The 26,230-nt window shown below is 41.5% G+C and overlaps 1 protein-coding gene across 2 annotated transcripts; it reads left to right on the forward strand.

Annotated features, from left to right (window-relative positions):
* The first annotated feature begins 12,510 nt into the window (after positions 1-12,510).
* Positions 12,511-23,949, forward strand: TRIML2 (tripartite motif family like 2). 2 transcript variants are annotated; one of them, XM_055567322.1, is made up of 9 exons: positions 12,511-12,586; positions 13,101-13,340; positions 13,586-13,659; positions 14,211-14,306; positions 15,974-16,165; positions 17,787-17,927; positions 19,263-19,285; positions 19,446-19,546; positions 22,749-23,949. In XM_055567322.1, exons 2-9 carry the CDS (start codon positions 13,178-13,180, stop codon positions 23,318-23,320), a joined length of 1,362 nt encoding a protein of 453 aa, XP_055423297.1. In that variant the 5' UTR covers positions 12,511-12,586; positions 13,101-13,177; the 3' UTR covers positions 23,321-23,949. The 2 variants fall into 2 exon arrangements, with proteins under 2 accessions (XP_055423297.1, XP_055423296.1); XM_055567321.1 differs by lacking the exon at positions 12,511-12,586 and having other exon boundaries at positions 13,266-13,340; positions 13,586-13,957; positions 17,703-17,927.
* Positions 23,950-26,230: the final 2,281 nt, after the last annotated feature.

Raw genomic sequence — 26,230 nt, forward strand, 5'->3', positions numbered from 1 at the left:
TTTCCAGGCAAGGGTACTGTAGTGGGGTGCCATTGCTTTCTCCATGGACATTCATGAATTGTAGCAATTAATGACAATAATCAGGTACTGTGTTTAAGTGTGCTTGACGAAAATTGCTGCAAGTATAAGAACTAAGTGCTAAGCACCCTTAAGGAGCTGTTAAAGGGAAGGTTAAAAAACAAACAAACAAAAAGAGACTTATAGAAATGCTTGGAGAGGAGCATCCCCAAAAGATTGAATCTTTCCTGGCAAAGCAGCTGGGGACACAAAGCATGGTTCATGGTCACAGGTTAGGCTAGGTCACTGAAGTTTCATATATGCCACCATATGGATGCTCCAAAATGTTTCTTTTTAAATCCTTTCAGTATCTTATTAGAGTTGTCATTCTCAAACTTAATTGTATATATTCACCTGGTGAGTTACACAAAACCTGTAGCCTATGGATTACCTCCAGAGGTTCTGATTGACTTGGTTTAGTCATAAAATTAAAAGATGTTTGCTCCTTGGAAGGAAAGTTATGACAAACCTAGACAGTGTATTAAAATCAGAGACATCACTTTACTGACAAAAGTCCGTTCAGTCAACCTATAGTTTTTCCTGCAGCCATGCACGGATGTGAGAGTTGAACCATAAAGAAGGCTGAGCAATGAAGAACTGGTGCTTTCCAATTATGGTGCTGGAGAAGACTCTTGAGAGTCCCTTGGACTGCAAAGAGATCCAACCAGTCAGTCCTAAAGGAAACCAACCCTGATTATTCATTGGAAGGACTGATACTTGACGTTGAAGCTCCAATACTTTGGCCACCTGATGCAAAGAGCCAACTCATTGAGAAAGACCCTGATGCTGGGAAAAATTGAAGGCAAAAAGAGAAGAGGGTCACAAAGAGTCAGACATGAGTTAGGACCTGAACAACAACGATACTGTCCTAACTGGTACAGTACTTCTCAACTTCATGTTGAACTTGTTGATAATATAAATTCTTGAGCACCACCCCGGACGTACTGAATCAAAACCTCTGGGGTGGAGCCCAGCAATCCCTGTTTTAACAAGATCTCCTCTTGACTTGGATGAACACTATGAAGTTTGGAAGCCGCAGCTTTAGGCATCACAATTGTTAGAGCTCTCCAGAAGATTCTAATAAACAGTGAAACTTGAGAAGCAGGACTTAGTGAAAAAACTACTCCCTAGGACTGGGTTCCACCTCAATGCAGACTGGTTCCTTGGTCATGTTTTCACCCTGCCTTTTACCAAAATCATACATCTACCTCCTTGTCTTAGAAACAAGAATTTCCAGCAGGAATGTGAATGGAGAACATTCTGAGAAGAACATTCTGGGTAGAGGAATTGAAGTCCCACACAACTTAATGGGGTAAGAATGGCAATTAAAGCCAATATTTTATAATAACTATAAATAGAGTATAACCTTTAAAAATCATGAATCCTTATATTGTACACCTGTAACTTATATTGTGGGGCTTCCCTAATAGCTCAGTTGGTAAAGAATCTGCCTACAAAGCAGGAGACCCAGATTCGACCCCTGGGTCAGAAAGACCCCTTGGAGAAGGAAATGGCAACCTACTCCAGTATTCTTGCCTGGAGAATTCCATGGACAGAGGAGCCTAGTGGGCTACAGTCCATGGGGTCGCAAAGAGTTGGACATGATTGGGTGACTAGCTTTCACTTTCACTTCAACTTATATTGTACGTCAGTATTCTTCAATTTTAAAATGTGAAAAAAAAAGTGGGGACAAAAGACAGCGTTAAGTGAGAAGATAAGAACGTGATTGTGAGCCGACTTAGAGACAAATCTCTGATCTTGCAAAATACCAGGTTAAAGTGAGATTTCTTTCTTCTTAACCCCTCTCTGGCTTCCTAAAAAGGACACTGGCTGCCTTGGCTCTACCAGGTCTCCTGGAAGAGGTGACTTGTTCTATCTGCTCACACAATTTGAAGAAACCACTTGCAGTTGAATGTGGACACAAGTCTTGTTGTGATCACCTCCTATGAAATTGGAAAGGAATCTAATTACAGCACCCGCTTTAAGTATAAAGAAATTTGCAAGGGAAGGGACTGCCCTGGAGGTCCAGTGGTTAAGACTCTGCTCTTCCATTGTAGAGACACGGATTTGATCCCTGGTCAGGGAACTAAGATCCTGCATACTGCATGGCATGTTCAAAAATTTTTTTGAATAAAAAATAAAATAAATGTACAAGATAAGTGATCCAAGGTGTAACCTGCAGCTGAGGATGATGGCTGAGACAGCAAAATCCTCACATGATGGATTTAAAGGCTAGCATATGTGAGATCTACCAAGAAAAACTGAAGAGGTTCTGTGTGAGAGATCAGATGCTCTTTTGTGAGATCTGTTTTATGTCTCAGGAACACAAGCCTCATGGTGCTTACCACTGAGAAGACGAAAGATTTCAAGGTAAAATTGTCTTTCAAAATTTCAGGGATTCATTCTTATCATTCTTTCCTCTTTAAATACCGTGGTTTTCAAAATCATACAGATTGAAATCATTTTGCTATCCCTGATCTGTCAAATATGGAGATTTAGGAGCCCCAAAGACCTCATTTTTGTTTTACAGTAAAACTTCTATTTCAAGCATGCATACTTACTTTTAAAAAATGCAAGTAACAACAGTTGTTATCATTGTGGGGAGGAATGAACAGTGACTAGGTGAGGCTGAGGGTGGCATCTGAGGAGCTGATGATGTTCTATAATAATATTGTTTGGGGGTATGGTCATATGGATATTCATTTTTTGATAGATCACTGAGCTATAATTCTTAAGTATAATTTTTTTTAATAATTCTTAAGTATATGTATAGCACTTCACAATAATAAAAGTTTTTTAAAGAAAAAAAAAAGACCCCATTTTGACAAGGAGTAATTAATTTTCACTTTAGAACTCATTCCTGAGTTTGTGCTATAACTTCTATTATATAGATCTAGCATAGCAACCTCCAAGAGGAGTTAAAAGCAAGCTCTCCTTTTCTGAATGAGATCCAGGAAATCCCAGATTTTCTGTATAAGACATTAGAGGCTCACAAGAGAGCCCCTTCCTCAGAAGAGATAACTCTATTGAGTCAAGGAAGAAAATCATGTAAAAACCTATAATTATGTGTATATGTTGCTGAGAGGGGAGGCAAACTGTATTCAGTTTTAGGAATAGGAAGCTATAGGGCTGCTAACACAGTCAATAAAGTTCAAAGCCCTACCAGGGTCTCTGAAAAGATCCGAATCATCATTCTGGCAGATGTATCTGGTCATTATGTCACTCTGTGAAGGGTGAAAAGGAACTGCAAAATAATCACTTGGGAAGGGATTGATTAGAATGAAGGTAAGATGTCAGTTTGCTTGATAAATACCCTGGATACCTGCAGCCCCAGAACTCAAACCCAGTGGAAGTTTCCAGCAAAATATAAACTCACTTAACTAAGAAGCAAATTATCTCCTAGTTGGTTAACCATTTAACCAATCATAACCACACTCTTAACGTTTACATCTACTAAACACGTAAACATGTGTTACTTATTAAACATGTGTTACTTATTAAACATGTAAACATCTACTTAGTGTCATTCCTAAGGAAGTGTCATTCCTTTAGGAATACATAGCTTATGGTAATAGCCACATAACTGTAATCTAAAATGTACAATTGAGACACTGATTTCAGATTTGTGAATTTAAGTAGAGGCCCAAATATACTGGGCTTCCCATGTGGTGCTAGTGGTAAAGAACCACCTGCCAAGGCAGGAGACTCAAGAGATGCAGGTTTGATCCTTGGGTTGGGAAGATCCCTTGCAGAAGGGCACAGCAACCCACTCCAGTATTCTTGCCTGGAAAATCCCTTGGACAAAAGAGCCCAGTGGGCTACAGTCCATAGGGTTGCAAAGAGTCAGACATGACTGAAGCAACATAGCAGGCACCAAATATATACAATGCACTGTAATATATAAAAATTCCAGGTTTACTGTATGGATTTATGTATACATATGGGTTTATGTATGGATGTGAGAGTTGGACTAGAAAAAAAACTGAGCGCTGAATTGATTCTTTTGAACTGGGGTGTTGGAGAAGACTCTTGAGAGTCCCCTGGACTGCAAGGAGATCAAACCAGTCAATCCCAAAGGAAATCAGTACTGAATATTCATTGGAAGGACTAATGCTGAAGCTGAAGCTCCAACACTTTGGCCACCTCATGCAAAGAGCTGACGCATTGGAAAAGACCCTGATACTAGGAAAGGTTGAAGGCAGGTGGAGAAGGGGACGACAGAGGATGAGATGTTTGGATGGCATCACCGACTCAATGGACATGAGTTTGAACAAGCTCTGGGAGTTGGGGACGGACAGGGAAGACTGGTGTGCGGCAGTTCACAGGGTCGCAAAGAGTCAGACATGACTGAGTGACTGAACTGAACCCAGGTTTACTATTTTTATAAGCTTAATTTATCATAAGAATTTAATGCTTAGGGGAGATTTTTATTAAAAAAAATAATTTTATTTATTTATTTTTGGCTGTGCTGGATCTTGGTTGCTGTACCGGCTCTTCTCTAGTTTTGGTGAGTGGGGGCTACTCTCCAATTGCAGTGCAAGGGCTTCTCGTTGTGGTGGCTTCTGCCATTGCTGAGCATGGGTTCTAGGTCACGTGGGTTTCAGTAGTTGTGGTTCCTGGGCTCCAGAGCACTGGCTCAGTAGTTGTGGCACATGGGCTTAGTTGCTCTGCAGCATGTGGCATCCTCCCAGACCAGGGGTCGGACCAGAGTGTCCTGCATTGGCAGGTGGATTCTTTACCACTCTTAGGAAGGTGGAGGGAGGGTGGGTTGGGGTTGGGGCCGTGGATTTTTAAGTGAAATGATTGAAATACTTAAAGATATTGACTATACTATCGGGGGCCTATGAAAGTACTTTGTGATAAATTTTAATTTAACTTTGAGGTACTTTCTTTTATAAGTTGGCAAAAATTTTTAGTTACAAGAAGTAAGGAAGTATTGTAAAGCTTGGTTGTGATTCAAATCCGATATCTGTAATTTTCTGTACCGAGTGCTCTGGGTCACTTACTCAACCTCAAAATCATTAGCTTTATCAACCATAAAATGTATTGATAAAATGTTTCTCACAAGATTGTGGGAAATGGTGGTGGTGGTGGTTTAGTCTCTAAGCTGTGTTTGACTCTTCGTGACCCCAGGCTCCTCTATCTATGTGATTTCCCAGGCAAGAATACTGGAGTGGAGTGCCATTTCCTTCTGCAGGGGATCTTCCTGACCCAGGGATTGAACCAGATCTCCTACACTCCAGGCCAGTTCTTTACTGATCAGCTTTATCAGCTATAAAACATATTGATAAAGTGTTTCTCACAGGATCATGGGAAATACATAGATATAAAAAGAGCTTAACATATTGTGTTGCATAACACTTTCTAGAATTATCTTAGTTTAAATATGTCGTCTTCCAGAATAATTTACTATTTACTTAGAGTCATAGACTTCTCTGGTGGCTCAGATGGTAAAGCATCTGCTTAAAACGCAGGAGACCCGGGTTCGATCCCTGGGTCGGGAAGATCCCCTGGAGAATGAAATGGCAACCCACTCCCAGTATTCTTGCCTGGAAAATCCCATGGACAGGGGTGCCTGGTAGCCAACACTCCATGGGGTCGCAAAGAGTTGGACACGACTGAGTGACTTCACTTTCTTTCTTAGAGTCTAAGATAGACCTTATATGTCTCCACGACATGAGAATTTTGCTTGATGTTTTACCTTTTAATTCAAAGGTTATGTTTTCCTGTCTCAGAATGAAATCATATAAATTATAAAAGCTCAGGACAATAAGAATAAATGACCAAATAATTGATAAAATCATCACATAATTTGGCTGCATCAAATGTTAAAAGAAAAATGAGGACTGAGTAGAAAAAGGAAAGAGATGGAGGCTGAGGAGGGAGGGATACATAGAAAAGAATGCGATTGATCTGAAGGAGAAGAGGGTTTGGGTGGGGACTGTCATTTGAGATAAAGAGAAAGGATGTATACTTAAGATTCCATAGGGTGGAACTAGGTTTTGGAAGATCAGATAGCAAGCAGAAGAATTTTTTCATTGTCCTGTCTGGTAGTTTTAAAACCACCACCACAAAAAAAAAAACAGGCACTGTGTATTTGATCAGTGGCACACTGATTGATGTAAAATGTTTAAATTAAATTTTAAAAACAAACTTTTCAGAGACAGAATTATAAAAATTGTGGAGTTGTGCAGATTGTCCTTCTGCTGAGGTCATGATAAGTCACTTCAAGTCTGTCTGGCTCTTTGAGAGCTTAGCAGGCAACTAGTACATGGGTCTCACAGTCTGACAAGATTGAGCGGCTTAGGATGCTCGAACAGACGCACGGACTGTAGACCGCCAGGCTCCTCTATCCAGGGTTATTCTCTAAGCAAGAATACTCTAGTGGGTTGCCATTTCCTTCTCCAGGGGATCTTCCCAACCTAGGGATTGAACCAGAGTCTCTTATGTTTCCTGCATTGGCAGGCGGGTTCTAGCTCCATCTGGGAAGCCCTCCAGTGAGGTCAACTAAGAGCTATCTGAGATTACCCCTGACCTCCCATTCTAGAGCACATTCCTTAGTCAGGCAGCTGTTTCTCTCTTTCCTCCCTACAAATAAAGCAATGATCACTTCTTTCAGCAAACAATGAACTCGGGCATTGTTCTCTAATAAAAACTATTCAATGGTTTAAGATAAAATGGGATGGCTAAGGAAAGAACCGAATGAGAGTCTCAGGTAATGCTTGTGAAGAATTTCTTCCCTGTGAAAATTGTCACTATATACATGACGTTCATGAAGAACAAAAATAAACCACCAACAAAAACATTTATGTAGTGCCTACCAGATAGTAACCCCTTAATTAGACCTTGATGGTGGTGTAGTCGCTAAGTGCTGTCTGACTCTTTCGATCCCATGGACTGTAGCCCACCAGGCTACATGGGATTCTCTAGGCTCGAGTGGGTTGCCATTTCCTTCTCCAGTGGATCTTCCCAACCCACGGATTGAATTCCGGTCTCCTGCATTGCAGGCAGATTCTTTACCAGCTGAGCCACAAGGGAAGACATTGGAGGTACAGGAAAGAATGAAATATTCACCCGGCCACAGAGACTGAAATGCCTGAAGAAGGTCCCTGACTACTGGGCATTTTCTAAGAACTCATTAAAATGCAAATTAGGGCTCCACCTCAGATCTACCCCAAGAAGACTGTTAGGGCGGGGCCCAGAAATCTGTTTGAATAAGCTGAGATGATCCTAGTGTTCACTGAACTTTGATAACCACTGGCCTAGATTTATTGTATGGATAGGATGTGAAATGTGACCAGTTCCATACCTGATGATGAGAGGGAGGGACTGAGGGAGTAGCTGAATAGATCAAAGCTCCTAGGTTTCCATTTTTCTCACTCTTTCCCCGAAAGGAAATACTCAGGATTACAAAGAAAGGGAAGCTTTTCTCTGAAGAAAATCATGTGTGTGCTCAGTCGCTCAGTTGTGTCAGACTCTCTTCGACCCCATGGACTGTAGCCTGCCAGGCTCCTTTGTCCATGGAATTCTCCAGGCAAGAATACTGGAGTGGGTTGCCAATCCCTTCTCCAGGGGATCTTCCCCACCCAGGGATTGAACCGAGGCTTCCCACATTGCAGACGGATTCCTCACCCTTTGAGTCACTAGGGAAGCTTCCTTAATCATGGTTTTCTTTAAATACCTAAGCTTGATTTTAGTATTCAGGGAAGCTTTAGAAACATATATACAATGCAATGGTATAAAAGGGTAGATGAAAAAAGCCAGGGCAAAAAATAAATAAAATTATAAAAAAACAAGAATAGGTATGAATTTGGTGCATAGATAACGTACTCATGATCTCCTACTTTGTTTTCACCTGGGTCCTGTAAAAATATTTAATCTCTATTCTCTGTCCTTCACTGATTTCTCTTTGTGCTGGTTTGATTTAAAATATTTACTCAGTGTTAGATAAAATAGATACAGAGGAAATGATTATAAATGGAGGGAAGGTATTTCAAGTTGGGTAGTTAGAGAAAGGAATCTCAGAGGAAGTGATATTTGAGCTGAGAACTGTAGGGAGGAAAGAGGGCTGAAAGAAAAAGCGAACGTGTTTTGCTCAGTGACCCCAGGACTGTAGCCCGACTCTTTGTGACCCCAACGACTGTAGCCCACCAGTCTTCTTTATCCATCAGATTCTCTGGGCAGGAGGCCAGATCATCTAGAACTGTGTTAGCCTTTGAATTTTATCCTAAGTGCCATGGGAAGTTATTAGAAATGATTAGAGGGAATTCCCTCCAATGGTAGGACCCTGAGATTTCACTGCTGAGGATGCCAGTTCAATCCCTGGTGGGGGAACTACAATCCTGCAAGCCACACAGCCAAATTAAAAAAAAAGAAAGAAAGAAACTCGATTAAGGTTTTAATATAGTATTCTGGTTGTTGAATTCACAGACTGAGGGAACAAACTTATGGTTGCCAGGGTGCAAGGATCGGGTGAGGGATAGTTGGGGAATTTGGGATGGACTTGTCTACGTTGATATATTAAAAATGGATAACCCACAGGGGCTTACTATACAGCATGTAGAACTCTGCTCATTGTTATGTGGCAACCTGGATGGGAGTCTGGGGGAGAATGGATACGTGTATATGTGTGGCTGAGTCCCTTGCTCTCCACCTGAAACTGTCACAACATTGTTAATCGGCTATATTTCAATATAAAATAAAAAGTTGTTTTTTTTTTTTTTTGAAAAAAAGCTCTTACCCCCCAAAAGATAGTATTCTGGCTGTTGTGCTGATGATTTAGAGATAGAAGTGGGGCAGGATTGAGTATGAACTAATAAAGGTGAGGAATTGATGGTGGCTTACATGGTGCTTCCAAATGAAATTTTAAAGTGAGTTTGGGGTCTGACTCAAGAATACTGGAATGGGTTGCCATTTCCTCCTCCAGGGGATCTTCCTGACCCAGGGATCAAACAGGCATCTGTGCATTTGCTGGCAAATTCTTTATCATCTGAGCCACCAGGGAGTTGGGGGAGGGAAGGCATTATTGATTAAAATCCAAAAGTGTTATAGGTATGTTAATGTGGGGTGCTTATTAGACATTGAATTGCAGATGAGTTGGGAGTGCCGGGTCTAGGTGGATGATTAAATAAACGTTTGGAAGTAAATGTGGATTACCTAGGGAGATATTAGAACTAGAAGGGAAGGAACCAACACTGACCCTTGAAGCCTGTGAAAATTTAGAGGTTCAATAGGATTCAAAGCCAAGAAAAAAAAAAAAAGAATTTTGAGAAACAGGCAAATTAAGTAGAAGGGATGTCATTTACAAGATCCTGATTGCAAAGAGAGGAAACTGTTCCTGGCCAACTATGTTGACTGCTGAGAGCTCAAGATAAAGCCAGGAGTTACCACTGACTTTCTAAAAGCCTTCATTTTTGTAATGGATCAGTGTTCTGCTTTGGTTTTTCAGTCTACATTATGTTCAGGGAGGCAAGACAAGCTACGAGGATTTGAAAGGACCCAGTAAAAAACAACTGGAGTAAATTCAAATCCAGATGATAAGTAGAGGGTAAATATCTGCAATTTGTATAATAAGGGGATGGTCTATTCAAAAACCTGTCAGGTAAAAAACAGCTGAAAGGCTTAAACATGGTTCACAGAAATGTTAAAAATAAACATTTTTATGAAGAACCTTTTCTAAACAGTTCCTCAAGACAAGAGGCATGATTTTAAAAATTTGCATATCTCTTTAATTTTTGATTTATATCTATTCTAGCATTCTATCCATTGCAATGTTATTTTAGTTGGAGTCCATGAAGAAGATCTGTCCTCACACTAGGACATAGTTGGGAAAGGGGAGATCATTCTATACCTTTTCAGATAATTGTTTGTTTTTAAATCATATTAATGAATGTTGTGTCCTCGGTAACACGAAAGTTCACTGATTTTATACTTTGAATCCACTTTACCCTTTCATAATCTTGTAACATCATGCATTGAGCTTTTAGAAAATAACTTGTTCAGTCACTCAGTTGTGTGACTCTTTGTGACCCCATGGACTGCACCATACCAGGTTTCTCTGTCCTTCACCATCTCTGGGAGCTTTCTCAAACTCATGTCCATTGAGTCGGTGATGGCATTCATCTATTTCATCCTCTGTTGTCCCCTTCTCCCACCTTCTAACTTTCCCAGCATCAGGGTCTTTTCCATCAGACATTTCTTCGTATCAGGTGGCCAAAGTATTGGAGATTCAGCTTCAGCATCAGTCCTTCCAATGAATATTCAAGTCTGATTTCCCTTAGGATGGACTGGTTGATCTCCTTGCAGTCCAAGGGACTCTCAGTCCTTTTCTCCAATACCACAGTTCAAAAGCATCAATTCTTTGGCACTCAACCATCTTTATACTCACCTCTCACATCCATACAAGACTGCTGGAAAAATCATTGCTTTGACCATATAGACCTTTGTTGGCAAAGTAATGTCTCTGTTTTTTAATACATTGTCTAGGTTTGTCATAGCTTTTCTTCCAAGGAGCAAGCATCTTTTAATTGGTTCACTGAATTTGCAGGTTTTCCAAATGTTGACAGATTTCATTTTACAATAGCAAAAACAATCAGTTGTTAATATCTCTACTAATTTCATCAGAAAAGACCAAGTATTGGGAAGCTGTCAAGCTTAGAATAGTAGATACAAGTTTTCTAAAACTCTCATTTTTGCTTAAAAGCTCAGATTTTATCATTAGGAACTAATGCACTTAGTTTCCTTGAGATGACAGTGTTTGAAAAAATGTCTTTCCAAATCACTACATGCGAATGACCACAGTCATTCTACTAAAAATGACCTATGAAAAAAATAGCACTAGTATTAAGCTTGCAACTTAATCAGAAAAAATGCATTTTTGTGAGACAACCATTGTTTTTCCATATGCAACATAAATGTTTTACACATTTCTATCTTGTCACCTGGTATGCTAAATCCTATACTTTTTTTGGGGGGGTGGGGGGGCAGCATGGCTTAGCATGTGAGATCATAGATCCCTGACCAGGGATTGAACTTGTATTCCCTGAATTTGAAGTGCAGAGTTTTAACCACAGGATTGTTAGGGAAGTCCCTAAATTCTGTCCTCAATGGTTGAGATTTAATATTTTACCACAGCATCAAGAAATATGAATGTTTTTAATTAAAACAGATTTAAAAAAAAAAAAAAAACTGGAAGTCTACAAATAGGTAGAGATTTTAAAAATACAGTAAATGACTGTGGTCCTGTTTGCTGCTACTTGCTTGACACCAGCAGTTTCATCTACTGTCAGTGCAAATGTCGACATAGTGAAAAGGCAAATCAAGTCTGCTGCTTTAGCATGTGCCCTAGCAAAAGAACAATGTCTTCATACATTGAATATATAAGAATAACAGCTTCAGAATTTTTATTGTTTCATGTATCTTAAAAATTAAAAAAGAGTGAAAGGCCTAGATGATGTCATGGTCCATGCATGGGCTGGAAAAGAATTTTCAGACATCAGGCAGAATGAGAAGAGAATAAAGTTTATTAGAGAGAGAGAGAGACAGAACAGTATTAGAATAGTGGGTTGGTTCAAGGGCGAGCCGAACACTTCGGCAGGCTTGCAGCCAATATTCACAGCCTCAAGAAAGAAAATTCCTACTGGAATGGTGTCATTAGGTGTCAGGAAACTGGCCGGTTTAGGTCTGGAGGCTCATGGCAACCGTTGCTATGGGGCTTGGTCAGTTCCAGAGATTTTTATCCTGGGATTTTGGTACAGGGCTTCACACCTGTGACCTTGGTATAGGGCTCCACAGTAGATGGTCAAGTTTGGGCGGAATTGCAAGTATGAGAGGCAAAAAGAAGCCAATGAATCCAGAAATAGAAGTTTCGGAGTTCTGCTTTCTTTCAAGTTAATTCTTTGCAAGAGATGTTGTTAAAAATAGCTGGCTAATGAGACCGAATGGGCAAATGTAAATTAGAGAATTTTGAGAAATTAATATCTGGTGTTACAGTGTCATCGACAATGGCTACAGATGGGGTTAGACAAGGAAACTAAGGCGATTCCTCATTGGGAAAGACTTCCAAATTCAGTAGGTAATACATTTTAAGAATATAATTAAAATATATCTAGTGAAAAGGTAGAATTGTTGCTCAAACGTTATCAGAATTGTCTGGAAATGGGGATGCACGGATTATAGATCACTTGTTCTGTTTTCTTAAAATATATTTGTATATATGCACATATGTACATATGTATATATGTATTACCTACATGTATTTATGCACATACTTTGTTGTTTAGTAGCTCAGTCCCGTCCCTCTGGCAAGTTCCTCTGTCCAGGGACTTTCCCAGACAAGAATACTGGAGCTGATTGCCATTTCCTTCTCCAGGGGCGGGCGTCGGGGGTGGGGTGGGGGTGGGGGTGGGGGTGGGGTGGGGGTGGGGGTGGGGGTGGGGGGCGGCGGTCTTCCTCACCTAGTGATGGAACCTGTGTCTCCTACATCGCAGGCAGATTGTTTACCGCTTAGCCACCCAGGAAGCGCATATATGTACATTTGTGCTGTGTTGCGCTAAGCCACTTCAGTCGTGTCTGACTCTGCGACCCCATGGACTGTAGCCCGCCAGGCTGCTCTGTCCACGGGATTCTCCAGGCAAGAATAACTGGAGTGGGTTGCCATGCCCTTCTCCAGGGAATCTTCCTGACCCCGGGATCTAACCGATGTCTCTTACATCTCCTGCATCGGCAGGCAGGTTCTTTACCACTAGCGCCACGGCCAGATCCCATATGTACATATAAATATGTGCAATTTCCCTTCAGTATTTTTGAAAAGGTTTATTTACTTGGGGTTTGTGGCTTCCCTCATGCCTGCAACGCAGGCGACCTGGGTTCGATCCCTGGGTTGGGAAGATCCCCAGGAAATGACAACCCACTCCAGTATTCTTGTTTGGAGAATCCCATGGACAGAGGAGTCTGGTAGGTTATAGTCCATGGGGTCGCAAAGAGTCAGAGACGACAGAGCGACTTAACTTTCTTTTTTTTCTTTCATTTATTTATTTTTTTAGCAAACATCCTTCAACGGCCAAGTCTGGTGTGACACGCCTTACCCTTCAGGCACAAAAATGGCGCCTCAGTCAGGCGCATGCGCACTTGTGGAGCCCCCGAGAGCGCCTCTCAGGCAGAGAAGCTTGCGCGCCTCGAAGCCAGACCTGAAAAGGAGCGCCTCCTTGGAACGCGGCGACACACCACTTCCCCTCCGTCTGGTTTAAGGAGCCCTCACTTTGTGGATCTCTGCAAGCAACTGGGTGAGTGAGGGATTCCTTCGGCTTGCGACTGGAGTGCCTGAGGCTAGGTTCCGTCTGCTTTTAGTTCCATTAGTTCCTTTCCTGCTCTTTGCCACAGTGTGCTTTCCTTTGAGCGTGATTTTTCTTTTCTTTAATGACTTACTGGGAAGCACTTTGCTATTTTGTCACTTGTTAATTATTTTCAATAACTTGAAATTCTCGGAGAACTTGACCATTGGTGAAATTCATCGTGTCTCATTCCTCAGGCTCGTGGCTGCAGAAGGTTTGCTGGAATCCAAAGAGTCCAGGACCCTTGACTGCGGAGGACGGAGGCTGCCGAGTGCGTCTGCCCTAGAACCCCGCACTCCTTTCCCGTTCGGCGTGTGGGGAGGTGTATACCGCCTTAGAAATAGCCTGATCATCTCCACCGAGGGCCACCTGCCGGGATGTCCAAAAGGCTCTGCTCCCAGTTAGAGCAAGACACCCCAGGAGGTGTCCATTGTGAGACACGCCCGCTGCCATCGCAGCTGTTCCGCAGTGGTGACCAGATGGCGGTTTGTGGCCGCAGCTTCCCGCCCCAGGAGCGTGGGAGTCCCGTGGTGGTGAATGAAGTGCCAGAGGCGGCCGAGAAGTACAGGGTAAGCTTCGTACAGATCCCAGACCACCCTGCCATTCTGGCTGCCTCCTCTTTTCATTAATTACCTTATTTGTTTGGGGAACAGGTATTCTGATCCTTCAAGGCCATTCCCTTAGTTGATGTTGATCAACGGAATACTAGATAAGTACCATATGCAGACCTTCCACGTGTAGTCAGGGCTATTGGCCTTTCAGTTGTCTAAGGTTAGGAATCTAGCTGTTGTAAAGCAATTACTGTGATATATTTCTCTGCAGAAATTATTCCAGGAGATGTTGGACACATTGAAGGAGAAACTTGAAGCAGCTAAAATCATACTGGCTGATGAACAAGAAAGAATGGTGATGATGCAGGTCAGTGCTTATCTTGATTCTTGGGCGGAAATTACCTATAATGTTGGCTAGCAAATAACATAAACAGCATCATAAGACCAATGGCACAGCAGGAAAAGCTACTTAAAAACCCATAGGTAGGAAAAGTATTAATTTCTTCATGTATAAAGAGCTCTTAATAAGCAGGGGACTTCCCTGGAGCTCCAGTGGTTAAGACTGGACACAGTTCCACTTCAAGGGACATGGGTTCAATTCCTGTTCAGGGAACTAAGATACTGCAACAAAAACAAAATGTCAGTAGCAGAAGACTAGACACTCAATAGAGAAATGATCAAAGACATGAGAGCTCGCAGAAAAGCAAATGCAGATAATCTTTTGAGTAGACTGAATTGGTTCATACGCTCGTGTTAAGAGAAATACAAATTAACTATATTAAATTTGTTAGAGAGATGGCATTTTTATACCTTATTTATAAATATAAAAAAGACTGATAGTGCAGTTAACAATGCCATAGGAGATTGAGCATCGTTTGTACTTTGGATGTGGCAGTGTAAATCCTGAAGGCATTTAAAGGTCAATGTAAGAATTTCTATTCGGGGCGTGTCAATTAGGAGTTTGGCATTGACATGCACTGCAGGAGGATTGCAGGCCGATTCTTTACTGCTGAGCCACCCAGGAAGCCCTAACATATTCACAATACTATATATAAAATAGAAAATTAACAAGGATGTACTCTAAAGCACAGGGAACTATAGTCAATATCTTGTGAAAGTCTGTTAAGGGAACAGAAGCTGAAAAATAATATATAGACTGTAAGAGTGTGAGATCACAGGCAGGGAGTACTTGAAGGGGACTGTTGGCAATAATCAGGGGCAGGTGATGGTGAACTGTGGCGGGAGGGGTAGTGGAAGTGGTGAGAATAGTCAGTGTCTTGATAAATGTTCACTCAGCAGTGTCATGAGGTTAAATATGGTCATTTTGTTGTGGTTGTTTTGGCTGCACTGTGCTGCATGTGGAATCGTAGTGCCCTGACCAGGGATCGAACCAGTGCCCCTTCAGTGGAAATGCAGAGTCCTAACCACTGGACCTCCAGGGAAGTCCCTGAATACAGTGGTTAAGCCAACTACTCCCAATATATGTCTGTAGCTCAGACTTTCCAAGGAGTGGGCTTTCATGTCCAACTTTCTTCCTGGTATCTCTCCTTGGATGGCTGACTTATCAAAATCAACATATCCTAAACGGAGTTGCTGATACACTCCCCATGTCTAGAATCTGTCCCATCCATAGTTTGCATTTTATGTTTTGGCAGCTCTGTTCCTAAAAACCTTGGGGTTACCCACTGATTGCTCTTCTCCTCTCATCCACTGTCCAAAGCATCAGCAAAAGCCATTGGTCCTACCTTCCAGTTTTCCTGATCTCCTGCTCTTTGGTCCTGAAGTTGTGTAGATTCCTCAGTTTCCTGTCAATGAACATTTCTCTATCTGCATTTCATGTTCTAAAATTGTGTTGATATCTTGGCTGATGTTGACCCAGAAATTCCCTTTGTCCTTTGTATCTATGCCTATTATTCCCTTCCCAGTACGTTATATTTCCTTGGATTTATATTAGAATTATAGATGGAAAGGGACCATAAATAATTGTCTGTAGTATTTAACCTGAAATCTGTCATTTCTGTGTCTTTGATGAAGAAAGAGGAACAGAATTTTAAAGAAATGATTGAGTCTGAATATAGCGTAAGGATCCGGCTGATGACTGAAGAAAATGAGATGAACTTGCGAAGCCTGCAAGGTGGATTCAACCTGAAATTGAGACAAACCAGTCAGAACCAGCTGATGGAGTTTGCCATGAACCTAAAGGAGAAGTTCCAGGAAACACTACAGGTGAGATATGCAACGTGGCATCCTTACAATATTTGGGAAATGAAAGCAAGAAGAGCTAAAACTATGCTTTTATTAAAATAATGTATATATATATATATATAGTCACCCCACAGTTCTATTCCTGATAATTTGTTTTGCAGATATATTTGCATGCATATGCTGTTAAGTCGCTTCAGTTGTGTCCAGTTCTGTGTGACCCCATAGACGGCAGCCCACCAGGCTCCCCCGTCCCTGGGATTCTCCAGGCAAGAACACTGGAGTGGGTTGCCATTTCCTTCTCCAATGCATGAAAGTGAAAAGTGAAAGTGAAGTCGCTCAGTCGTGTCCGACTCTTAGCGACCCCATGGACTGCAGCCTACCAGGCTCCTCCATCCATGGGATTTTCCAAGCGAGAGTACTGGAGTGGGGTGTCATTGCCTTCTCCGTGCATGCATATAAAAAGACACATTCATAAGGGATGTTGTAAAATGATGTCAGTATAGAGCCATGGCTTAGAGATAGTCTTTGAAGCCAAACTGATGGGATTCCTAACTGAGTTCTATAATTTAGAAGTCTAGTTGGCCACTTTCCCTGGTGGCTCAGTGGTAAAGAATTCGCCTTCAGTGCAGGAGACACAGGTTCGGTACCTGGTGTGGGAAGATCCCCTGGAGGAGCAAATGGCAATGCACTCCAGTATTCCTACCTAGGAAATCCCACGGACAGAGGAGTCTGGTGGGTTACAGCCCATGGGGGTCACAAAATGTTAGACACAAATGAGCAACCGAATGACAATAGGTGGCTTTAGACATTCTGCTTAAGCTTTGGCTTACTTTCCTTAGATGTAAAATGATAATGGCCCTGAGTTCATAATATTGTGTGATAATCTACATGAAGCTCTTTAAATAGTATTTGTACATGTGTTCATTATTGTGTAATGTAAATGTAAGTTTAAGTGTTGTTATTACTTTAACATTTGTTGATAGCAGGAGAGTGGATTCAACCTGTATCCATCAATATTGGACTCATGAAATGCATTGTATAGGACATACAATGGAATGCTCTTTAGCGTTTAGAAAAGATAACATGGCTTTAATATGTATGGATAAGGAATGCTCTCCAAGAGCATATTATCTATTAAAAAAAGCAAGTTGCCAGATCAGCAGTGGAATATGACATCACTTGTGTTAAGAAAAAAATAGCATGAACATTCTCATACGTGCCTAGATGGAGCATCTTTGCAAGAGTAGGAAGGAACCTGGTATCAGTGGTTTGATTATGTTTTTTATTATTGGTTGAATTTAATTTTTAATTAACTTATAGTAAGTCTTAGTTTTAATGAAGGAAATAAGAAACTTCCTGAACAAAACTGAACAGCCAAAAGAAAAAAAAAGTGACCTGTTTTAAGTCCAAGTTGTGAACTGATTAAGTAGATAGAAGGATACTGTCCACATCAGAATAGATACAGTATGTCAGAGAATCAAGGGTCTGTTGAGGTATCTTGCTTGACACAGAGGAATATCCTGGCCTTATCCAGTTACTTCTGTTTCTGGGTTGGCAGGCAATAGAGTGGGTTTTTAACGAGATGGTTGAATTAGCCAGTAAGAGAAACTGCCAGTTGTTGAATAAAGAGATGCTTCTGCAGAGACTGAACTTTCTGGGGAGAGAGAACATGAAGAAACTGAAGGAGAGTGAAGTCAGGCTTTCTGAACAGATCTGCAGCCTCCAGCAGATCACCGCGGAGCTCGAGAGGAAGTGTAGGCAGCCCGCCTCAGTGTTGCTCCAGGTAAGAGTCTGGAAATAACCTTCACTACAGTATTTGAGAAATGAGATGTGGATAGTCCTCATTAGGAGTCAGTGCTAGAATACAGTACCCAGTGATCTTCAGGCCTACTTGAAGACTGTCAGAAGCATTATGACTCATCCTAAAATCATAGTATGTACAGAGCTGCTTCACTGATCAATAGTTAAGTTTGAATTGACATGCCCTTTAGTAGGGTAAGTGGGCTTCCCCAATGACTCATCGGTAAAGAATCTGCCTGCAGTGCAGATTTCCAGCCCTGGGTTGGGAAGATCCCCTGGAGGAAGAAATGGCAACCCTCTTCAGTGTTCTTGCTTGGGAAATCCCATAGACAGGGGAGCCTAGTGGGTACACTCCATAGGGTCACAAAGAGTTTGTCACGACTCACTGCGTGCGTGCATGCGCATGCGCACACACAGACACACACATACACACACACTGGGAGTGAGAATGCAGAGTCCAGAGCATTCAGACTCAGCACACACATACACACACACACACACACACACACACACACACACACACGCAGAGTCCAGTGAGTGCCAGGGCATTCCCAGTATTGTATACTTTAAATTTTGTTCAGGAGCATGCTTTGGGACTTCCTTGGTGGTTTGGATGGTAAAGAATCTGCCTACAATGCAGGAGATCTGGGTTCGATCCCTGGGTTGGGAAGATCCCCTGGAGGAGGGCATGGCAACCCACTCTAGTATTCTTGCCTGGAGAATCCCATGGACAGAGGAGCCTGGCGGACTACAGTCTGTGGGGTTGCAAAGAGTCAGACACGATTGAGCAACTAAGCACAGCACAACATGGTTACCATTTTCAATAAGTACATTTTTATATTTTAAAGACTATCCAAAAAACAAAACAAAACAAAAAACTATCCAGATGCACCTGGACATAAACAGTTAGGTTCTGTCGTAGAGCCAAGCCTCATTCCAGACAGCACAGACAGGTGTGACCCAGTTACGTTCAGTTCCTGACCTGGTTCCAGCCACCGACCCCAGCGTAGCAGGCTAAGTTTCTGCCGCCCCCAGTATAGAAATCAGGTAGATGGGCAGAATTTGAATGAGGAGCATCCTCTATGTGAAGTAGAGAGGATTATTTCCCTTGGGAATATAACAGTGATTTCAAGCATTTTTTTGACTTCCTGTTCAGTGTTGAAATTTGATATCTGAGAATTAGCATCATGAGGCTGAAGAAATTACTTGGAAATCGAGTTTTGTTATTATGAGAGAAAATATTTTCATGAGCACAAGTCACAAAAGTCTTGGCTCAAATACCCCCTAGTAATTTTTTTCCTCTTTTTTCATCCTATAGAATGCAAAATATGCTTTGGAAAGGTAAGTTAATCATTTTGGAAACATTTGGGTCAGATTCACAGTCTGATATGTGAGCACACAAGGGTGGAGGTGTTGGGATGCGGGTAGCAATGAGAACCACCTACTGGATGGAGGAGCCTGAGGTCTGCATGGATAACTGAGATTATCATTTCTGTAACAGGAGTGAGTCACTACTATATCAGTTTCTACAGCCCGCCCAAATCACAGACCTGAGTTTGTGCCAAGTAACAGGAATGAGCAAAATGCTCAAAGTGCTGCAAAGTAAGTTGACACATGTCCATGATCACAGGACATTTTATATTTGTATAAATTCCAGACAGCTGAAAGATTTAAAGAGACTCTGTATTTGCAGATATTTCTCCCATGGTTTGTATTTTCATTTACCTAGTAGTATCTTTTGAAGAGCAGAAGTTTTAGATTTTGAAGTTCAGTTTATCATTTTCTTTCCTATGGTTTGTTCTTTCTGTGACCTAAGAAATTTACTGCAACAAAGATTTCCTTCTAGAAGTTTTACAGTTTTCGTTTTTGCTCTTAGGTCTTATTCATTTGAAGTTACTATTTACATACTATTCAAGATATGGTACAACTCTCCTCCTTTTTTGTATATATGTGTATTCAGTTGTTCTAACATCATTTGTTGAAAATCACTTGAAAATGAATAGACCTGTTTTGAGTCTAATAGATTCATTGATCGTTATTTATCCTTTTGGTAATATCATACTGGCTTGATCGATTATTCTATAGAAAGTCTTAAAATTGGGCACTGTGAGTTCTCCAGATTTTTTCTTTAAAAATAATTTTGGCCACTCTAGATCTTTCTCCACATAAATTTCAAAGTGAGCTTGTTGACTTCTACAAAAAGCCTGCTGGGGTTTTGCTTGGTGTTACACTGAGTCTGTAGAACAACATGGGGATAAGGTGATATATCTCCACTTATTTAGGTCATCTTTGATTTCTCTCAACTGTGTTCTATAGTTTTCAGCTAATATTGTACGTATTTAATTAGGCAGATACCTAAGTGTTTTTTAGTTCTATTAGTGAAATTAAATATCAGTTTATTTCTTCCTTTCTAGTCTGTAAGCCTTTTCTGTATTTTTCTTACCTATTGCACTTACTAGGACCTTCAATGTAATGGTGAATAGGAGTGGTAAGAATCTTTTTCTTGGTCTTAGGGAGAAAAGATTGTCTTTGACCATTATTAATGTTAGCTGTAGGTTTTTCCACAGCTGCCTTTTGTCGTGTTGAGGACGTTCCCCATCTATTCCTGATTCAGTAAGATTTCGTATCATGAACAGATGTTGAACTTAAGAGATGTTTTTGTCTGTATCTACCAAAATATCCATTTTTTCTTCGTTAATGTGAATTATGTTTGCTTCGTATGTTGAGCCAACTTTGCATTCCCAGGATAATGTTTTATCCATTTTATATATTGCCAAAGTGTATGTACTAATGTTTTTAAAAGAATTTTTGCATTTATGTTAATGCATATTTTCTGTAGCTTTCTTTCCTTGTAATCATCCATTGGCATTTTAATACTTTATTTTAATATTTTATTTCTAGATAATCTTATTTAGTTGTCAAACCCACTTAGTCTTGCTTTTTTTAGTTTCCTGTATTCTATAGGACTAGAAGTTTTTCTTTTTTCTTTAAACATAGAAGGAAAATTTATTGTAGAGTTTATGCCTGGCAATTCCAGTAAGTAAAGTTCTTCAGATTTTTTTCTGCTAGTCTCACTTTGAGTGTGTGGTTAATGATATTTTTTAAATAGTGAGCTTTCCTTTTTTCCTTAGATATTATTTTTAGAAGTTCTTTTCAGATAGGAATAAAAGGTGTACATTCTTCCAGAGACAATTTGCATTTATTTCCTCCAGTCTTCTGAAAATCCTAGGATCTTGGGACAAGCCGAAATTTAAAGTTCAAGGCTTGTGGTTTTTAAGACCGCTTTAATACTGATATGAATTAGGTCCAGAGATGCATCTTCACTTGCCCATAAAAGTTTCTAGTGGATTAGATGGTAAAGAAAGAAATCAATGACTGCTACAGTTTTATGGCTTGACCAACTATAAAGTGATATGTTCCACTAAAAAGTAGAAACTGGGAAGGGATAGGTTTGGAGTTCCATTTTGGATGGAGAATGTTTGAAATTGCTGTGTTTTGTCCAACTGGTATTTGTCATCTTTTAAAAGGAGTAAGTCATGAACATATCAGTTCAGTTTAGTCCCTCAGTCGTGTCTGACTCTTGGCGACCCCATGGACTGCAGCATGCCAGGCCTCCCTGTCCATCACCAACTCCTGGAGCTTGCTCAAACTCATGTCCATCGAGTCACTGATGCCATCCAACCATCTCATGAACATATAGAAGATATTTAAAACTGAGGCTAAATGAAGTCACTTAGGGTAAAAGAATATGCAGGGAGTAAAAAGGAAGATCCTGGGCCGATCTCTGAGAAGTCACAATATTTAGAGGCTGAACAGAAGGAGATGAGAAGGACCAGTTAGAGATATGAAGACATCTACCACTTTCAGTCAAGTATGAGAAATCACAGTGAGCCTTCTTGACTTCAGCTTGATTTTTCTGGAGGATTCTCACAGGTTTTCAGGCCTCTAATGTATTCACTTTTGATTTACTCAGTGTTAGGGTCCTGCAGGCAGCAGTTCCCAGATGTCTCTGCTGCACCCCGGTGATATTTAAGATAAGGAGGGAAGTTCAGTCACAGGTCAGAGTCATGAATCAACTGCTCTATAGGAGACTCCAGTGCTCCTGTTGGTTCCAGGCTTGGGGAAGATCTTTAGGGAGTTAGATTTGGGTCTCAGGTGATACTGGGCCAGGACTGGGTGTCAGGTCATTCTTATGGCCTGGCAGAATTCCTTTCTGGTTTGAGAGGTGCTTTTCAGCTCTCCGTAGTCCATTATTCATTGTTTTGTTCTTCTTCCTCAGATTGATTGCATCTCCTTCCATTATCTTACTGACTTTGTTTCTCTGTGATGTCCATTTGTTTAAAAATTTTATTTATTTGAGTATTTATTTTTGACCGCGCTGGCTCTTTGTTGCTGCACACAGACTTTCCCTAGTTGTGGGAAATGGACTTCTCCTTGTAGTGGCGTCTCTTGTGGCGGGACCCCGCTGTAGACACATGGGTTTCAGTAGTTGCAACACACGGGCTCAGTAGTTATGGCTCACAGGCTGAGTTGCTCTGCAGCATGGGGAATCTTCCCGGACCAGGGATCGCACCCATGTCTCCTGCATTGGCAGGTGGATTCTTAATCACTGGACCACCAGAGAAGTCCCACCATTACTTGAAACAGAGCTCAGAGGTCCCTTCATCTGGACTCTCCTAGATTGCCTCTCCAGTATTTGTGGCTGAGACTGGTGCCATCTCATTAGGAAGCCCCTGAAGTTTGAAGTCATCAGTCACTGGCATTGACGAACCCCTCGGGTAACTAAATTTCTTTCTCCCTGCAGGACCTATAACTTTGGACCCTAAAACAGCTCATCCCTATCTGGTCTTGTCCGAGGATCTAAGAAGTGTGAGACTTAGAAACGTGCAGCGGGGTGTACCCGGTCACCCTGAGAGATTTGATTTCAGCGCCACCGTGCTGGGTGCGCAGAGCTTCACCTCAGGGCAGCACTACTGGGAGGTGGACGTGGGCAAGGCGACGCAGTGGCAGCTGGGCGTGTACAGGAGCTCCGCCGTCAGAAACAGCTCCGGAAATAAGGTCTTGCTCACAGGATCTCTCATGGGAACTGATCACACCTTCTGGGCTTTTCCCCCTTTCAAAAGGGTCTGCTTGAGAGAGCAAGTGCACAGAGTTGGAGTTTTCCTGGACTATGAGTATGAGCAGATATCGTTCTATGATGCTGTAAAGAGCTCCCTCATCTATAATTTCTCTTATCTCGCCTTCCAGGGAGCTCTCAGGCCTATATTTTCTCTCAGTATCTCCAGTGGAGGCGTGAATTCAGACTCTTTGAGTATCTGCCTCCCTCACGTTTCTCCTTGTAATGATACTGTTAGCTCTCAGCCCTCTTCGGTGTGAAATCTAATAACCACGAGAGCCCAGAATGTTACAAGCATGACTTTGTATAAATAATTTTACAAAATAAGCCAGTAGAAGATTTTTAGCACTTGAGTTGGAGCCCAGTTGAGCACCCCAGAGCTTTTGCATTCATGCAGCCCATAGCCTCTCATAGAGTCGGACATGACTAAAGCAGCTTAGTGTGAGGGCACAGCAGGGCTTTCGATACCCTTTTCACGGAAGTGGTTGGATTTAAGCTGAATCGTGAATGATAATAACTAAAGGACCCCATGCTAATTAGAATAGCAAGTGCCTATGTAGTATAAGATTGGGAAATTAGAGAAGAAAATAGTCTGGGATCCTTAAGACTGGGTTAAGGACTCTTGAGATTTCAGAAAACAGAATTGGGTATAATCAAGACTTTAGATTTGAGAATGTCATCAAAGTGACATGTGGAATGGAGACATCCTATTCCTGATGTTGCCAAGAGTTCTATCATCATTCCATATGGAGGACAACTTAATTTCCCCGGATACCTTATCTTGGTGGGGAGGATGTGTTTCAGAAAATGTGAGTATTTCCAAGTTGTTTCAAGTATTCTATTTCTTTCTTATAAGAAAATTAAATTTCTTAGAAGAAATTAGACAGTTTGATGCTTTGTAACGGTGTCTTATGTTTGCCTTCATCTTTCTCTATTTGATCACCCACGGAAAATTTTTTTCTGCAGCCTTTCTTGGGGGTTCATACAATGCTAAGAAGACAATGAAATATTTATTAGAGGGACTTTTAATGAAAGGTTTATCATGCTGGATCTCCATGTTTTTAACAGCCTATAAGTGTGTATTAATCCTTATTATTTGAATGTAGAAACTGAGGCTCAAAGGTGATCTTGGCTGAAGTGTTGCTCTGCAAAGCAGCTATACTTGATATAATAAGGGCAAATCCTGGAACATCACTGCACCGGTTACAGCTTCTTATATACAAACAACAGTTGCAATTTTTAAAAATTCTGTTTACTTTTTCATTTTTAGTTTCTGGCTATGCTGGGTCTTTATTGTTGAGTGCAGGCTTTCTCTATTGCAGCGAGTGGAGGCTATTCTTTGCTGTCGCTGCAGCGAGTGGGGGCTGCTCTTTATTGTAGTTGCAGTCAGCAGGGGCTCCTCTAGTTGTGGTGCTCAGGCTTCTCATTGCATTGGCCTCTCTTGTTGCAGAGCGTGGGTTCTGGAGTGTGGACTCAGTAGTAGTGATGCACAGGCTTGGTTGCCCCTTGGCTTGTGGAATCTTCCTGGACCAAGGCTTGAACCCCCATTGCCTGCATTGGTTGGTGGATTCTTAACCACTGGACCATCAGGAAAGTTTTTTTTTTTTTTTTTAATGTTTTGGCCACATTGCAGTGTGTGAAACTTCTCTCGCCAGGGATCGAACCCATGTCCCCTGCTGCAGTAGAAACACGGAATCTTAACCACTGAACCCACCAGGGAAGTCTGCAACTTTAAATTTATTTGGACAGTTCTTTGATTGCCTTTCCATGAGATTTAAGTACCATGCCTATTTCTGTTCATTCTTTTGTTCTGTTCATTCTTTAACAGTCCTTAGACCATGAATTCTCAAATATGTATTGTAAGTGAGGAAGAAAGCATTAAGTAGTGCTGTATATTATGGCGCTGGGTGAGTGACACTTAGAAGTTAAAAGTCCTGGAAGAGAGCTGCACTCGTGTCAGAACCAAAAGGTCGATAAACAGATTCAGGCGAACTGGTGGTTGAGTTTGTTACAGCAGCCACCGTGAAGTACCACAGACTGAGTGGCTTACACCTCAAAAGTGCCTTTACTCGTAGTTCTGAAGGCTAGCAATGACAGGTTGGCAGGTTCGGTTCCTTCTGAAGATGGCCGCATGCCTCTCTCCTGGCTTCTCGTGGTTGGCTGGAAATCTTTGTTCCCTTACCGGTGTACCACTCCCTTTTCTGCCTCTGTCTTCAGTTGATGTTCTCCCTGTGTCTGGTCTTTGGCCTTTAAAAAAAATAAATAAGGGCATTAATCACATTGGATTAGGGGTTCACCCTACTGTATGGGCTCATTTTAACTTAATAGTGACCCTGTTTCCAAACAAAGTACAGGGAGTTAGGAATTTTTTCTTGGAGGTGGGTGGTATAGCAGTTGAAGCTTATGTGTGCTAAGTCACTTCAGTTGTGTCCAGCTCTGTGTGACCCTGTGGACTCCAGGCTGCCAAGCTCCTCTGTCCAAACAAGAATACTGGAGTGGGTTGCTGTGCCCTTTTTCAGGGGATCTTTCTGACCCACATCTCTTAATGTCTACCTGCATTGGCAGGTGGGTTCTTTACCACTAGTGCCACCTGGGAAGCCCATGGTGGGGGATGACAGTTCAACCCACAGCATAAGGGTTAATGTAAAAATAGTCTTTCATGTACAACAGCGAGTTTGTAAATTCTGTGTATCATATAAGCACCTGAGGTTTTTTTTTTAATCCCAGTATTCATCACCTCTTACGTCCCCCCACTACACATACATTAATTACATCAAGATCTCTGAGATTAGGGACTTCCCTGGCAGTTGCTGATGGCTCAGACGGTAAAGAATCCATCTGCAATGCAGGAGACCTGGGTTCTATCCCTGTGTCAGGAAGATCCCCTGGAGAAGGAAATGGCAACCCACTCCAGTATTCTTGCCTGGAGAGTCCCATGGACAGAGGAGCCTAGCAGGCTATAGTCCATGGGACTGTGAAAGAGTCAGACATGACTGAGTGACTAATATTTTTTCCGGCAGTCCAGTGGTTAAGACTTGGCATTCTAATGCGAGAATGCAGGGGTTGCAAGTTCAATCCCTGGTCAGGGAGCTAAGATCACACATCCCTTGTGGCCAAAAAACCAAAACGAAAAAAACAAAAAAGATTTCTGGAATTGGAATCTAGGCATC

Source organism: Bubalus kerabau, chromosome 2 (assembly GCF_029407905.1).
Source record: "Bubalus kerabau isolate K-KA32 ecotype Philippines breed swamp buffalo chromosome 2, PCC_UOA_SB_1v2, whole genome shotgun sequence".
Classification (NCBI taxonomy): Eukaryota; Metazoa; Chordata; class Mammalia; order Artiodactyla; family Bovidae; genus Bubalus; species Bubalus kerabau.

What these genes read in the sequence shown, in the direction of transcription:
- TRIML2 (XM_055567321.1), top strand. Translation starts at nt 13,766, where the DNA reads ATGTCCAAAAGGCTCTGCTCCCAGTTAGAGCAAGACACCCCAGGAGGT. An exon ending in AGGCGGCCGAGAAGTACAGG is followed by an intron (nt 13,958 to 14,210) that starts GTAAGCTTCGTA and finishes ATTTCTCTGCAG; the next exon opens with AAATTATTCCAGGAGATGTT. An exon ending in CCGCCTCAGTGTTGCTCCAG is followed by an intron (nt 17,928 to 19,262) that starts GTAAGAGTCTGG and finishes TTCATCCTATAG; the next exon opens with AATGCAAAATATGCTTTGGA.